The sequence below is a fragment of the Sphaerodactylus townsendi genome, linkage group LG16 (assembly GCF_021028975.2).
Source record: "Sphaerodactylus townsendi isolate TG3544 linkage group LG16, MPM_Stown_v2.3, whole genome shotgun sequence".
Taxonomy (NCBI): domain Eukaryota; kingdom Metazoa; phylum Chordata; class Lepidosauria; order Squamata; family Sphaerodactylidae; genus Sphaerodactylus; species Sphaerodactylus townsendi.
The window spans coordinates 8,636,354-8,652,718 of NC_059440.1; the positions used below are offsets into that span (position 1 = coordinate 8,636,354).

The 16,365-nt window shown below is 47.4% G+C and overlaps 1 protein-coding gene across 1 annotated transcript in view; it reads left to right on the top strand.

Annotated features, from left to right (window-relative positions):
- NCOR1 (nuclear receptor corepressor 1) overlaps positions 1-15,116 on the top strand; it is a 154,224-nt gene extending 139,108 nt beyond the window's left edge. The window contains 4 exon segments of the mRNA XM_048518672.1: positions 1,400-1,453; positions 5,282-5,503; positions 10,823-11,008; positions 12,468-15,116. Of these exon segments, the coding sequence (XP_048374629.1) occupies positions 1,400-1,453; positions 5,282-5,503; positions 10,823-11,008; positions 12,468-12,655 (650 nt within the window). The 3' untranslated portion in view covers positions 12,656-15,116.
- Positions 15,117-16,365: the final 1,249 nt, after the last annotated feature.

Sequence of the window (16,365 nt, forward strand, 5' to 3'; positions counted from 1 at the left end):
AGGCAGAGTGGTGGAGTGCACATCCAAGTACATTGTGAAGAAAATAGTTGTGAGTAACAGATTTGTGAGCAACAGATAATAGATACAAACAATTACAAGACAACATACAAAGCAAAATTATGATTGTATTGTTGAAGGCTTTCACGGCCAGAATCACTGGGGTGCTGTGTGATTTCCGGGCTGTGTGGCCGTGTTCTAGCAGCATTCTCTCCTGGCGTTTCACCTGCATCTGTGGCTGGCATCTTCAGAGGATCCAGCCACAGATGCCAGCCACAGATGTAGGCAAAACATCAGGAGAGAATCCTGCTAGAACACGGCCATACAGTCCGGAAACCACACAGCACCCCATTCAGAAAACTCCTGCAGAGTGGGGCGATCAGTGCAACAGCCATGGTGAGGGGTATCCAGGAAGAAACTTGTCCACACAGACACTTGTGGATGTGCCAGGAAGTTAGGACTTGCCTGGCAAGTGGGTCGCATCAGTGCCAAGAACCTTGGCAGTGGGGAGCTGATCGGGGCCGCGCCTGAAATAAAGGGTGGGTTATGCAAGCATCTCGCAGGGGGCCATTGTCAGTCATGCCATGAGGACTAGGAACTTCAAAGTTTAAACTGTTGGCCAGTTACTTGACTCCAGGTGAATCATGTGATTCCCAGGGCAGTCATTTTTAATAATATTTTAATCTTATCTGTATATATACAAACCGGAATAGAAAACCATGTAAAAGAAAAATAACAGACCATGTAACAAACCACTCAACCACAGGATGGATCTTAATATTCTATAAAATATAAACATGATACAATTTTGAGAGCCTTTTATCCTACTTATTCCAGTGCAATCGTTATTAAGATGAGTATGTTCTAGGATGGTCTGTGCTAAAAACAGGCTGAATGAATACTAAAGTTGTCTTGTTAGAGTGTACTGTGATGTAATAGTTATAATCTTTTCTTCGCCAATTTTATTGTTCCCATGTGCCTTATTTCCTTGTAACATTTAAGCTCTTATCCCATCCTCTTTATGTTCCCGTACCTTTGTGTTCCCAATTTTCTTTTGCCCATAGATTCTTTTAATATACACACACGCACACACATATATATAGTTTTAATATATTTATCCTTTCAATTCTGAGTATCTTATCTATCTTATGCTGGTCTATGCTGGCCTGTGACCATAATTGATTTATTAATTGTTAAGATGAGCTGACATGAGTGTACACAGTCAGCCTTTCCCCCCACTTTTCAATGAAGTTTAATTCCCCTGTTCTCCCATAGACCCCCCCCCAGCAATAGCTGAGAGAGAGTTGTTTAAATTCAAATGGCTGTGCTCTGTCACTGAGAGGGTCCTATGATCTGGTTAACTAAATGAAGTGTTTGTATATCTTTCCACTTTTGTGAACAGCTGCTGCTCAGCCGGGGACAGAAATCTTTAACTTGCCAGCAGTCACTACCTCAGGTAAGCATTCAGGTAACCATCCCCAGGTGAGGTTTTTTATTGTTCCTGGAGGTCATTTTGAGCAGCACGCTCCCCCTAGAAGTTGATTATAAATCTGTTTTCAAATTTAGAAAGGCTTCGGAGGGGAAGGGTGTTCACAGGTGGAACGCTCAAAGGACATGTTTTCCTTGGGAAGTGATGAGGAGTAGGAAACTAACTTACGTCATTTAAGATTGGGATTTTTCTCGTTAGGCCTGTCAGAAGAGCTGTGGGGGTGAAGAAAAGCTATCCTTTGCCCCCACAAAGCTCCAAATGTAGGCATCACTATGTCATCAGTGTTGAGGTGACTGATTCAGCATTAGAGCCTCGTGGTAAACACGTTGGCTTGTATCTTACTTCACTTCACTTTATATTTATACCCCGCCCTATCCCCGAAGGGCTCAGGGCGGCTAACAACATAAGAAACAGATACATTATACTAATATAACACTGATAAATTACATAGAACTAAAATAGAACCCGATTACAGATGGCAACTTAACCTTTCCAACTAAACAATTTCAGAGAACAATAACAGCAGGTTTGCAGCACATTCTTGTATACCACCAAATTCATAATATCCAAGACTTTAATCATAAGTCAGTACATTGCTGTAATAATACACTTAACAATATAGCTTAATAAATCCAATAAACATCAGGGAGATAACAGCCTATGTAAGGTTAAATCAAAATAAATGTTTCATCTGGATGAAACGGTGTGGGTTTCAGAAATTCCACCCCACATTCACTTGCATGCTTCCGGCTCCCACTGCGCCTCCCCTCCCCAATGTGCCTGTTCTTGGGTGCTCTGATCCCAGAAACAGGCTGTAATGGGAGAGGGGAATCCATAAAGATTGTCTCCCCCCCATCCCTGTACATGGAAGGTTCAGACCCAGGCTTTTCTGCCTTGCATTTGACAGTCAGTGCTAGGTTTTTTGTCCTTCTCTGAGAGCTAGTGGTTAAGAGGGGTAGACTCTAATCTGGAGAACCAGGTTTGGTTCCATACTCCTCTGCAGGAGTGGCAGACTCTCATCTAGTGAATCAAGCTTGTTTCCCCACTCCTGCACTTTTAACCTGCTTGATGACCTTTGACTAGTACTTCCAAGAAGACTTTGTCTTAGGTGCAGATATTTACAGTGTAGACACAAATCAGCAAACGACTGGACAGCATGCTCCGCAGCAACTCCAAAATTCCCTAGACACAGCATACATGTACAGGCTCTGCTTTTATACATCAGTTAGCCTATCACAGTGAAGGTTAGTGATCTGGTTTGAACTGGTCCTGTACAGTTACATCAGGTGCTTCTTCAAACATTAGCTGTCATTTAGATCATTTTGATCTGTCTGCTCACAAGATGTATACCAATTAACTATATTCCCTGGCAGAGAAGGAGTTTATAAGTTATTTTGAGATTCCTTAGGGCTGAGAAAAACGGGGTATAATTCAACCCCAAAACTATGAAATATTTGGCCCAAGGTTTACATAAAGGTTTACATAAAGATTGAAGAATATAAAGGATAGGACTGTGTCCTGTGAGACCCCAGAGGATAGGTCGTACACTGATGATAAATGGTCTCCAATGCCAAACTCCTCTTCTTCCTCTCTCAACTGGGGACAATTTCATCTCTCCCAGATGTGGAGCTGGGTGCTGTTTCCCAGAGCTGATTGATAGGTGCTGTTTGCTGGTTTTTGGGATGGGTTGTGACTCACTGGGAGAGAACGTGGGGTGCCAATCCCTAGAACAGGGGTCCGCAACCTGCGGCTCTCCAGATGTTCATGGACTTCAATTCCCAACTGGCCATGCTGGCAGGGGCTGATGGGAATTGTAGTCCATGAACATCTGGAGAGCCGCAGGTTGCAGACCCCTGTTCTAGAATCACCCATGAAAGATGTTTGCATGCCTGAAGAGCGGCTGCCATTCAGAGGAGACAGTTCAATGCTAGAAGAGACCAGGGCCTGTATTTCCTGCTATATGAGGCTGCTTCATATGTTCCAGACCCAGAATCTTTTTATGGGGAGGGGCTGTGGCTGGGGAGCAGAGCCCCTGCTTTGCATGAAGAAGGTGGCCCCAGATTCAGTCCTATTTCTTTCCAGTGAAAAGGGGCAGCAGGAAGCAGGGCTGGGAAGGGGGGAATTGCTGACAGCTGGACCTTTTTGAGCTCAGATGCATGTTCTAATTTTGGCATAGCCCTTCTCTGTGATCGGGAGAGAGTCTGGGCCAAACTAAGCACTGCAATTTCACCCCGCCTGCTAACCTCACATAGGGCTACTCACGCAAGCTGGCTCCACAGTTTCTCAAAGGCCGAAGATGGTTTCAGAAGTGACAGTAACATGTTGGAGGGACGGTGTGTGTGTGTGTGTGTGTGTGTGTGTGTGTGTGTGAGAGAGAGAGAGAGAGAGAGAGAGAGAGAGAGAGAGAGAGAGAGAGAGAGAGAGAGAGGTGAGACTGACAAAGTTGTCAACACAGAATTTTCACCAGTCTCCTCTCCCTGCCTTTGGAGGTGCAAAATCTCCCAATTAGGGGGATAGTGGAGTATCTTCTCCCTGAGGGAATCGCTCCCAAGTGATCCGACTTGCTTTTTACTTGAACGGAAGGAGAACCAAACTCGGGTCACTGGAAGGCTCGGGTCACTGGAACCTTCTTCCAGCAGTGACGGACCCAGGCCAACTTGCAGCACTGTAGCAGAGACTAGGGTATGTTTCAGGGCACAATTCTTTGTTTACCCAGGAATCCCTGGAAGCCTGGCCACGGCTCTGCTCACACAGTCAGGTGTGCCCTGGAATGCATCCCAGAATCCTCTGCAGCAAGCCAAGCCTCCTTGGCAAATTGATTGATTGATTGATTGATTGATTGATTGATTGATTGATTGATTGATTGATTGATTGATTGATTGATTGATTGATTGATTGTTCCACTTTTATACCGCCCTCCCCCAGAGGGCTCAGGGCGGTTTACAACAATAACAGAACAAGTAGATACATAAAACATATATAAAATTAAAAGCAGTGTTCAATTACTATAAACCAATTAAAATACAGATGGCATCCAACTATTAAAAACTCCTCCAGGAGGGAACAGCGGGCCTTAGTTGTTTCCGGGCACCTTATCAGCAGCTGGACTCTCCAAAGGCCCAGCGGAATAACTCAAGTCTTGCAGGCCCTGCGGAACTTGATAGGATCCCGCAGGGCCCGGACAGCTGGAGGGAGAGCATTCCACCAGGCAGGGGCCAGGGCCATGAAGGCTAGTGGAGGCCAGCCGCATCATAGAGGGGGCGGGGATCACCAGCAAATTGGCCTCTGCTGAGCGCAGAGACCGACGTGGGACATATGGGGCCAGAGTTTCTCAGCGGAGGTGGCCCTTAAAACCAAACGCTTGTCTGTAATGCCGGCAGTGCCAAGAGGGCTCTCTGAATTTCAGTGGCTTTGAACTGCGGGCATTTCAGGAGCTGTGCCTGTCCCAGCTGCGTGTGTGCACGTGTTAACTTTCTTTGCTCCCTCGTGTATTTTTTTAAAACCGAGAAATGGTATCCCTCCGCCATGCATGTTACAAGCCTGACCCCTACAGCACAGTGAGCCCCACTCTAATGTTCAGTTACTCGCATGTGAGACTGACTTTTCAGAGTTTGTTTGGCTAAAGCTTAGAGCTCCGCATCAACTGTACTCACCTTTTGGCACTCTCTTCCTCCCTCCCTCCCCTGCCTCTTTCCTTTCTTTCCTGTCCTGGTCCCTGTTTCAAACCACTTCCTCCTCCCGGCCCTGGGGCAAATGTTGTCTCCCGCTCCCCACCTGTCTCCTTCCTCCTCCCAGGTCCAGTCAGTGCTAGAGGTCATTCCTTTGCAGATCCCGCCAGCAACCTGGGCTTGGAGGATATCATCCGCAAGGCGCTGATGGGCAACTTTGAGGACAAAGGGGAGGACCACAACATCGTCCTCCCTCAGCCCATGGCCTTGGCCTCTGGCGGCTCTAGTTCAGCACTGCCCACGAACAGCGAAACCCGGCGGGAAGATATTAACCCATCCCCCAATCCAGGTAAGAAGGTGTGGCGTGGCTTTTCCAGGATGTGGGTTCGTTTTGCTTAGGTAAAGGTGGGCGCAACGCTTAAACGTTGATCCCAGCATGTTCTGACTCGGAGACATTCTATTTATCTTTATAATCTGCCTTTGACACTGAACCTCGAGGTAGACGATAGGGCAGTGGTGGCGAACCTATGGCGTTCCAGATGTTCGTGGACTACAATTCCCAATTGGCCCTGCTGGCAGGGGCTCCAATTGGCCCTGCTGGCAGGGGCTGATGGGAATTGAAGTCCATGAACATCTGGAGAGCCGCAGGTTGCAGACCCTTGTAATACGTAATGTATGCAGTAGTGTAGTCCGCAGCCTTGTTGCTTGAATTAAAGGCTCTCCTGAATTAATCCGTTAATGTATAGGGGGAGAGGCAGTCCTGGAAACACATGGCTCCAAGGCTGTGAAGGATGCTGTAGGGTTATAGCCAGCCCCTTGAATTAAATCAGGGCTGTGGAGCGACTGCAGAATGTGTGTAATGGTTGTGCTCCATTTAAAAAGGATCTTCGCCTGTCTGAGGCCTTTGAGCAGCAGTGGTGTAGTGGTTAAGAGCAGTTGCACTCTTAATCTGGAGGAACCGGGTTTGATTCCCCGCTCTGCCACTTGAGCTGTGGAGGCTTATCTGGGGAACTAGAGTAGCCTGTGCACTCCAACGCATGCCAGCTGGGTGACCTTGGGCTAGTCATAGTTCTTTGGAGCTCTCTCAGCCCCACCTACCTCGCAGGGTGTTTGTTGTGAGGGAGGAAGGGAAAGGAGATTGTAAGCCCCTTTGAGTCTCCTATAGGAGAGAAAGGGGGGATATAAATCCAAACTCTTCTTCTTCTTGAGAATTGCTGACATGGGGTGATGTCACATCACAATGTTTACTAGGCAGACTGTGTTTACGGGTCGGTTTGCTGGCCTTCCCCAGTTGTCTACGCTTTACCCGTAGTAAGCTGGGCACTCATTTTACCGACCTTGGAAGGTTGGAAGTCTGAATCGACCTGGAGCCACCTTGATCAAACTGAGCAGAGCTTTATACTCTAGCTAATCTTGATGATAACCAAGCTACAGTATTCTGTGCGGAACCAAGTTTCTGAGTTAAATTCAACAGCTGCCAACCCACGTATAGTGCATTACAGCAGTTGATTGCCGATCTATGTAGAGCGCATTGCATTAGTCTAATCATGGTATTACTGTGGCATGCATCCAGAAGGTCAGATCAGCCAAACCAACATAGAAGGCAATCTTCTGGGCTAAACTACATTCGAAAAACATATTTTTTGCAGTTGGTTGTTGTGGATTTTCCGGGCTGTGTGGCTGTGGTCTGGTAGATCTTGTTCCCTCTGTGATACACCTCTGAAGATGCCAGCCACAGATGCAGGCAAAACATTAGGAACAAGATCTACCAGACCACGGCCACACAGCCCGGAAAACCCACCACAACCAGTTGAATCCGGCCATAAAAGTCTTCGACAATTTTTCTGCAGCTTTGTTAACTTTCTTTTGTAGCAGTAAAGCTGGATCCAGTATAACCTCTAGGCTCTTCGCCAAAGTCTTCCAGGGTCCACTGAAGCCCACCAAAAGTAGGAAGTCCAGTGTCCTTCAAGGACGCAGTCTTCATGACTAGCATTACTTCTATAATGTTTGAATTCAGTTTGTTTGTCCTTAGCCATTTAACCACAGCAGTCAGACTTATTGTCAGAAGACTTGGCTAGAGCAATACGGAGCTGAATGTCAACATACGAGCTGGCAACGTCCGCACAGAGTTGAATGTTGGCATCTCCAAATCCAGCACTACAAATTATTTCAACTGAGAGCTTTAATCGAGGTTGAACTGCAGGGGAATAGGACTACGTCTTGTGGAACCCCATGGGGCAGATCCCACCTTAATGACTACTGGTCTCGGGTTTGAGTCAGCCTGAAAACAGACTGAAAGGGGTCCACAGCAAACAACGACTTTGTATTGGTCTGCTGGTTCTCTCTCAGTCACTATAAGGCAGTGGTGGCGAACCTTTGGCACTCCAGATGTTATGGACTACAATTCCCATCAGCCCCTTCCAGCATGGCCAATTTGGAGTGCCAAAGGTTCGCCACCACGGCTATAAGGGCAGGGGGGAGGAACATTTCCATTCTAAGTGGAAAGGGCAATGCCAATCTACCCCTCCCAAGCGCTGAAAATGCTCCGTCTTCACCTTCCAACAGGGACTCTTGGTACTTTCCTCTTTCCTATTGGTGTAAGTTAACCTGTACTGTTGCAAAAGTGGGGCGGGATAGTATCTCTTCGTTCTGAACACTCCTGGGTTTGACCTGCGCAAACTGCGACCTTTCTTGTGGTTCTAGAGCTGGTGCAGTGTGGAGAGAGTGCCAAGAAGCCCATAGTTCAGGGGTCTGCAACCTGCGGCTCTCCAGATGTTCATGGACTACAATTCCCATCAGCCCCAGGGGCCGCAGGTTGCAGACCCCTGCCCTAGTTGAAATCACACCTCTGCCATGAACTTACTTGGTGACCAAGCCCCACCCCTTCAGTCCCCCCACTCTCTTCCCAGTAGCAGCGGGAGATGAACCTCAACAGCTGCCTTTCGCTGAGCCTTTGGGTTGTCTCACTCAGCACTCTGCCCTCTGTCTGAGGTCTCCAGAACAGACAGATCAAGCCCAACACCTTGAACAGGAAATGCTGGGGGTTTGAAACTGGGGCTTCTGTGCTTGACCTCTGGCTTAATGATGCCCTTCTCCTTGTAAGGTAGATTTTAAAATCATTGATATGCTCATTGGGACATTCCCAAGTACTTATTTATTTGAAAAGAACACACCTTGACCCCCTCTGACTGTTGCTCCCTCGTCTAAAAGAAAACGTTCTCCTCCGTTTCCACTGCAGAGATTTCTTCCAGCCTCTGCCTCCACAGCATTCCTCAGAGGGCTCTGATTTCTGTGTAGCTTTTTGTGAGGGGCTGTGGCTCAGTGGTAAAGCATCTGCTTCAAAGGCAGCAGGTTCCCAATATCTCCAGTAAGGTTCAGGTCACAGGTGATGGGAAAGACCTCCCCCAATTTCATTTGACTTTTAGGCTCAGAGTAGCTTACCATGAAACAGTATTACAACAATAGTACCATGCATTATAGTCTCTGGTGCCATATATTTGTAGTCCATAAAACAGTATTACAACAATAGTACCATGCATTATAGTCTCTGGTGCCATATATTTGTAGTCCATAAAACAGTATTACAACAATAGTACCATGCATTATAGTCTCTGGTGCCATATATTTGTAGTCCATAAAACAGTATTACAACAATAGTACCATGCATTATAGTCTCTGGTGCCATATATTCCCTCTGGGGCAGGGGTCTGCGACCTGTGGCTCCCCAGATGTTCGTGGACTACAATTCCCACCAGCCCCTGCCAGCACGACCAATTGGCCGTGCTGGCAGGGACCGATGGGGTTTGTAGTCCACGAACATCTGGAGAGCCGCAGGTTGCAGACCCCTGCGAGTCTGGGGGATATAAATATTCCTAGTAAAATACCATTCCCACACCTAAGTCTATCACTCGTACTTTCAGAATAGGAAGGAAAGAGAAGGGGGAAAGGACAACGAGAACATGGAGGCAAAAAAGAAGGGGAATGAGAAGCCAGATGACTTTAAGACACAGTATTGCCCTCAACCATACGCCTGGTGGAACAGCTGTCTTACAGGCCCTGTAAGATTCTGCAGGGCCCAGGTCATACTTGACAAAACGTTCCACCGAGCCGGAGAGCCACTGCCAGTCTGAGTAGAGAATACTGACCCTTATGGGCCAAAGGTTTGGATCTTTATAAGGCAGCTTCGTGAGGTCGTTTAGGGGAGGGTCTGTGGCTCCGTGGAAGATCCTCTGCTTCGTATGCAGAAGATCCCCTGATTCAACCCCCGGCTCCTCCAAGTAAAAAAGCACCAGGCAGTAGTAGATGTGAAATATCTCTGCCTTAGACGCTGCCGGTCAGAGCAGGCAATGCTGACCTTGATGGACCGGTGGTCTGATGAGGCAGCTTCATGCGTGTTCAGAAGCACATATATCCCTACTCCCTCTTGCTCGCTATCCCCTCCCCAGAAAACCCCTGAACAGCCAACAAGGCCTGGCACTATACTCTGTTCAAAAAAAAAGAACCAAGTGCCGTCAGTTGTGCTTCAGCGGATGTAGTGTGCTTCCGCAGATTAAAATAGTCCCAAATGTCTATTACCTGCCCCCTTCGCCTGCAGTCACCGCTGCTCGTCTGCCCGCCACTGTTCGCCTGCCTGCCCCGCTTATTCACCCACTGCTGCTGCTCAGTTCCTTTTCCTCATAAGAACATAAGCAAGAGCCTGCTGGGTCAGACCAGAGTCCCATCTAGTCCAGCACTCTGCTACTCGCAGTGGCCCACCAGGTGCCTTTGGGAGCTCACGTGCAGGATGTGAACGCAATGGCCTGCTGCTGCTGCTGCTGCTCCCGAGCACCTGGTCTGCTAAGGCATTTGCAATCTCCGATCAAGGAGGATCAAGATTGGTAGCCATAGATCGACTTCTCGTCCATCAATCTGGCCAAGCCCCATAAATCTGGCCTATCCAGGTTAGTGGCCATCACCCAACAGCCGCAGAGATGGCCATTTCTCCTCACCCAGCAGCTGCAGAGATGCAAACCTCCTGTGCTTGGTGTTCTACCAGTCAGGGGCGTAACAAGGCAAACTGTAGCCCTGGGCAAAACCTGAGTTGGATTCCACCCCCCCCCCCCCAAAATGGGCGGCCACTCCACCACAACCAATTTTTTTTTGCACCATTTTTTTATACTCTAAAATTTTGGTGCCTCTAGCCTAAAAACTGCGCCCCCTGCAGGCCAAAAATGGAAAACCACTAAAAATACCCAAAAACGAACCCTGCATTTTGATGCCCCCTATAAGGTGGTGCCCTGGGCAGCTGCCCACCTTGCCCAATGGGCATTACACCCCTGCCACTAGTACATCAAGCTCCTACTGTAGGAGAGAGAGGCTTCCCCGGCAGGCTCATCCAGGACCCCCCTTGCTCGCTTCCCTGGCTCTCCTGCAAGCCCAGCCCACCACCGATGCCCAAAAGGGCAAGCCAAGCCCTTGTGAGGGAGCCGATTTCAGGAGCACTCTGCTCCAGCCTTGAGATGTCCAGTGAAACATTCCTAAGTACTTATTTGTTTATCTCTCCGTCGAAACAAACCATGCGCCACGTATGTAGCAGGAGTTCCGAGCACGCCCTCGGCTGCGCATGGGGCTCTGCAGAGCGGGGTCTGCAGACTGAGCTGCCCAACTCTGACTCAGTTACCCTTTCCAGGAGGAGGAGGAGTCAGCAAGCAGAAGCTGATGGGCAAATCCGGGAGCCGGAAGTCTAAGTCGCCAGTCCCCGGTCAGGGCTATTTGGGAGCTGAGAGGCCTTCATCTGTCTCGTCGGTGCATTCAGAGGGAGACTATCACAGGCAGACCCCCGTGTGGTCGTGGGAAGACAGGCCCTCCTCGACAGGTGAGCAGTGTCAAGGGGTGGGGGTGCAATATGGAACTGGAGGCCCAAGTTGCAGAGCATCCCCCTCCCCAAGTTGGGTATTGAACAGCTGGCTCAGGGGTGTCCAACTGTGGCACTGCAGATGTTCATGGACTACAACTCCCATCAGCCCCTGCTGGCATGCCCAATGCCAGCAGGGGCTGATGGGAATTGTAGCCCATGAACATCTGAAGCGCCACAATTGGACACCTCTGAGCTAGCTAATGTTCCTCCAGTGCAGATGCCGGTGTCAGTGATCAAAGGTGAGCCATATAACCTCCCAAGCACACAAACCAAGTGGCACGTGCATTAACACATGCCCCGTCCTGTCGCTATCAAGTGACATGGGGCACAATCCTCAGAAAAATTCATTTGTCTAGCCCCCCCGCCCCCCAAGAAGCTGAGAGGTGTGGTTCTCTCAGCTTCTTCCTCACAACACCCCTAAGAGATACGTTAGGCTGAGTGTGAGTGGCTGGCTTGATGTCACCCAGTGGGCTTCATGGCGGAGCGAGAGTTGAACCTGGCTTTATCCATTCCAGCACTCTACCCACTCCTGTGTGCTGATTTTTCAGGAAACCTGTTGGGAATGAAGGGCTGAACTAGTAATGCCAGTCATGTGGGACTGTAGCTGTATTTTCCATTTTTACATCAGTTATTTTTTCTCCAGGGTGTATTTAGAGATCCCTCCCTCCCTCCCTCCCTCCCTTCCTTCCTTCCTTCCTTCCTTCCGGCCTCCCTGCCTCCCTCCCTTCCGTTGTTTTTAGCTTTGGGGATGGAGGTGAGAGGCTCAAGTTGTTAGAAAGGGAGCATGTTTTTTAATTGAGGGGGGAACTTTAATTTCAATTTTTTAATTGAGGGGGGAACTTGTTGGTTGTAAATTTCTGCCATACAAAAGTTAAAAACTGATGATACACTCTGTTCAACATAAAGATGTTAGTGGACTGCATATCCCTCAACCGCAGAACAAAACATGCCGGACCTTCTTTGTTGTAAAATGCTCCACCTGGGTCCCAGTGCCTACCTACCTTGGCTCCCCCCGTCTGTTTGAAAGTAAAAATGCATTTCGTTCAATGAACTGTAAATGCTCTTGTATCACAGTACCATGCTCAAAACAATGGTTTTGACAAACAGCACATTAAAAAATGAATGATAATTCTCACATTCGTTCTGGACTATATTCTAATGCAGAAGCATACAATTTTTTTTCAACCGTTGCTCTTCAGCTGATCGTACTAACACCTTTATGTGGGACAGAGTATTGCAGAGCATAAATGGTTTTCTGACTTCCCTGGGTATGTTTCAAGCTCTACCTAGTATCCCAGAAAGTCTCAAAGGAAAGGAGCCGTTACCTGTGCAGCTCAGTACCACCGGTGCGTAAAGTGGGTATCCTGCAACGGCTGGGCAATTCTAACCAAAAGAAAACCCTTCTCTTATTCTTTAGGATCCACCCAGTTCCCGTACAACCCCCTGACCATGCGCATGCTGAGCAACACCCCTCCGAATTCAATGGCCTGTGCCCCACCATCCGTCAGCCAGGCCGCATCTCACCAACCGAACCGGATATGGGAACGAGAGCCAGCACCCCTCTTGTCGGCGCAATATGAGACTCTTTCGGACAGCGACGACTGACCTTGGGGAAAGGGGGGACCTTTGGAAAAAGCTTGAGTCCTTTGCAGGGTCGAAAGGCTGGTGATTATTATTTTTTTTAAAAAATGAGACGTGCCCAAAGACTTTGAAAGCGAGCGGGAAGGATATGCAAGATGAAGAGGCGGCAGGAAACCTGTTCTGGAGCAGCCCCGTCGGGAGATCTCTTCCTGCCCCTGGAACAGTCAGCATCCTGAAGATTAAATATGTAAAGAGGTTTTTTTTAAAAAAGAGAGGACTTATTCCTGAGCGACATCTTATTTGTAAAGAGAACCATAACATAATGTCTTTAAAAAATCATTCTTCTGTAAATAGAGTAATTTTCTGCAGTGGTTCCCCCCCCCCCCCCTTCCCTGGCTAGAGTATCTGGTGTACTTATGTTTCAAATCATTGCATAAACCTTTGGGGGTCATTTTATATTTTTTTTTAAGCATTTTCTCAAGTGTAGGTTGTTCATAATCTTTTTAAGGCGCCAGCCACCTAGAACATCAGCCTTTCGCTGTTGTCACTGAAGCGAAGGGAAGAATGTGCGTAATGCTCCGATGTTCCAGGTGGGATGTCTGTCCTTGGCCACACCGGGCAGCAGGCGTCTTTGGCTCATCTCCCGGATACTGCTGTTTGCAGGCAGTGCTGATATATATTTTTCCATCCAATTCCGCACATGCTTTTCCCCCCCCTTCTGTGGTTGTTCAAGATCTTGTGGAAAATAACTTTTTAAAAAAGCTGACCCCTCCCAATTTTAACTAGTCTCTGGAGTAAAAAAAAAAAAAAAAGCTTTTTAATGACGTTGCCACGCTGTAAATTTTTTCCATCCGGTAATTTTTGTTCAGCAACACTGTGAAAATAATATTGCATGGGTACATAATGGTGAAATTTCCCTCTCTCTCACTCTCACACACCTGTAAGAAAAGCCAGCATTCCTTGCTTGAACACACTAAACTGCTGAAAATGTGCTGCCCGTCCCAAATTCTTGCCCCCTCCCCACCCCAGTGTTTGTTTTTACATTGTCTGTTGTTTTGAAACCAAATTTTGCTCTTCCATACACAGCCGTTAGAAAATAGACCCCTTGAGCTGCAAGGCTGAGTATTTCAACTTCTTCTGATAAGAAAAACTATAGCTCTAGTTCTTTTAGGGTATTCTATACCCCTCTACCTTTCCAGTGTGTTGTTTTATGGGAAACACTGCTTTTTAATATAGTTTATTCCCTTTTCTCGTTGCTATCTTAAGCCAACATACAGATCAGTTCCGGTACGACTCTTGACACAGACATCCTTCTTGATTATCAAATGTTCCTCCTCAATGCCTATCCCAGGAGGCTTTTTTGGGCGGGGGTGGGGAGGGCTGGATTTCACTGGTGCACAGGAGTGGGCTTTGGGGATCTAAACTGAGAACCTGTAGGATCACTCTTAAGGGTGAGGGGGAAAGAATTAGTGGTCAACTTTTAAAGATGCCATGCTAGGGGTGAGGGGGTAGCAGAAATGAGAGAGAAGCATTGCCTGTTTTTAGTGAGAAAGGTGGTGTGTGACTTCTTTCATCTCTGGAAAAGTCCACAGTTTTGTCCTCTGGTATCAGTAACTTCTAGATGCTTGGGGGCAGTAGGCCGTTCAAGGGGCTTCGCAGTGCTAAGAAAAGCACAGAACCTTCCAGGGCTCCAACCCTCATTGGCCCAAATCTGTCACGTCATCTAAAGCCAGCTGCGTTAGTTGCATGTTTTCATTGATATGTGACGCAATGGCTGCTACTGGTGGAGTCTTGCCGATAATTAAAATGAACCAGCCATGCTTCTAAACCTCCACTTGGATGTGGTCACTTAACATCAGTTTTGGTAGCAGATTTTTAGGGGGTGGGTTATTATAGAACCTCTTAACTTCCTTGGGAAACAGGCAAGTGTGTTCTTTTTTCTCCCCCGAAGGAACTGCTTTTTGGGGTTGGTTGTAGCAAAACATCCATTAAATGCACCCACGAGCTGTGTTCACAAGAAGCCACCGTCTATTTGCAAGCTGCCCTTTTTTACCTATTCTCCTCCAGCCCAATTTTCTTCCTCCTTTTGTCGTTAAACAGTAGCGTTTTAAATTATTAGAGGCTCAACTCGGAGCCAACTTGAGAGATTCCAAAAGGTTTTTTTTTTGGGGGGGGGGGGGGGGCGACATGTTTTCATGCAGCGAAGCCTCTTGTGAATTGTGATACCCAAAAATAACTGTGTGCGGTTTTGTGTGTTGTTCAAAAGAAGAACTAATTTCCAACCTGTGCTTTTCTTCTGGGTATGTTCAGCGATCCTTATGCACAGAGCTGTTGATAATTTGGTGTGGGGGGTGGATGGCGGGGGAAGCGACCTGAACCCATGCATCTTGAAACCTTCTCATTTTGTTCACACTCTTGTTTTCAGTACAAACTTCTTGCAATTCAGACCAATCCAAATAAAAGGGGATCAGTACTCCACCAATTATTTTTGCTTTTTGTCTTGTTTCCCAAGTGCGTGTGTTGGGGAGGGGGAGACTTCCTGGACTGGGGTCCCCAGTCTGGTGCCCAGGAGTGCCACAATGCCTGGCAAATGTTTTTAGAAAGTGGGTGGGGCCAGGTGAAGGACTCCTGACTGCCCACTGGAGATCTGGTTGGCCATGCAGATTAAAATGTACCCTTCAGCAACGGTTGCCACTGTAGTGTTTATTTTATTCTCTCTCCGATTTCTTTTCCGCTGTATTTTTAAAGCTCTTCTGGTTGGCTCCATCTGCTGCAGTAGCCATTTCGTGGTGACGCACACTACCCAGTGTCAGAATTCCAAACGGGCGCACAGACTTTAAACAGTTGGGGACCCATTCTAGACACTAATCCTGTGTGGCATGGTGCCCTGAATTCTCATATTCCCTAATGCAGATTCTCCACTCTACTGTCTCTGCCAATAGCCTTAGCTAAACACTCAGACCACTGGAAGAAGCCCTAAGGGCCAGATCAGAAACTCAAGCAGTGGTTCCCAAACTTATTTGACCTACCGCCCCCTTTCCAGAAAAAATATTACTTAGCGCCCCCTGGAAATTAATTTTTTTAAAATTTTAATAGCAATTAAACAGAAAGATATATGTATTAATGTTTCTACCTGTGGCCATCACTGCCCCCCTGGATCGCTGCAGCACCCACCAGGGGGCGGTGGCGCCCACTTTGGGAATCGCTGCTAGACCACCCTACACAGATAATTGCCCAGCCTCTGCTTGAAACCCCCCCCCAGCAAAGATCAGCCTACTTCGAGGCACGATATCCATGTCAAACAGCTCTTATACTATAGTCTGTCTCCGAAAAATATGTTAATAGGGTTGTATATTCCTCCGCCAAAGAACTCAACATGCTGGACTTCCTTTGTTGTAGAATGCTCTGCCTGGGTCTTAGTGCCTACCAAGTTTGCAAAAGGCAAGTATTGTTAGTAGTTCAATGAACTATAAATGCTCTTGTATCAAAGTACCATGTGCAGTAATGCATAAAATAACGGTTTTGGCAAAGGCAGCACGTAAAAATGATAATTTCCATATTTGTTTGGGACTATATTCTAATGCGGAAGCATATAGTTTTCTCAACAGCTGCACCTCAACTGACCACACTAACATCTTTTTCGGAGACAGAGTATACTCAATGCCAAAAGGCAAGTCCATCAGAAAATGACATAACTTAAGTCAGTGATGGCGAACACTTGACATGTCAAAGGT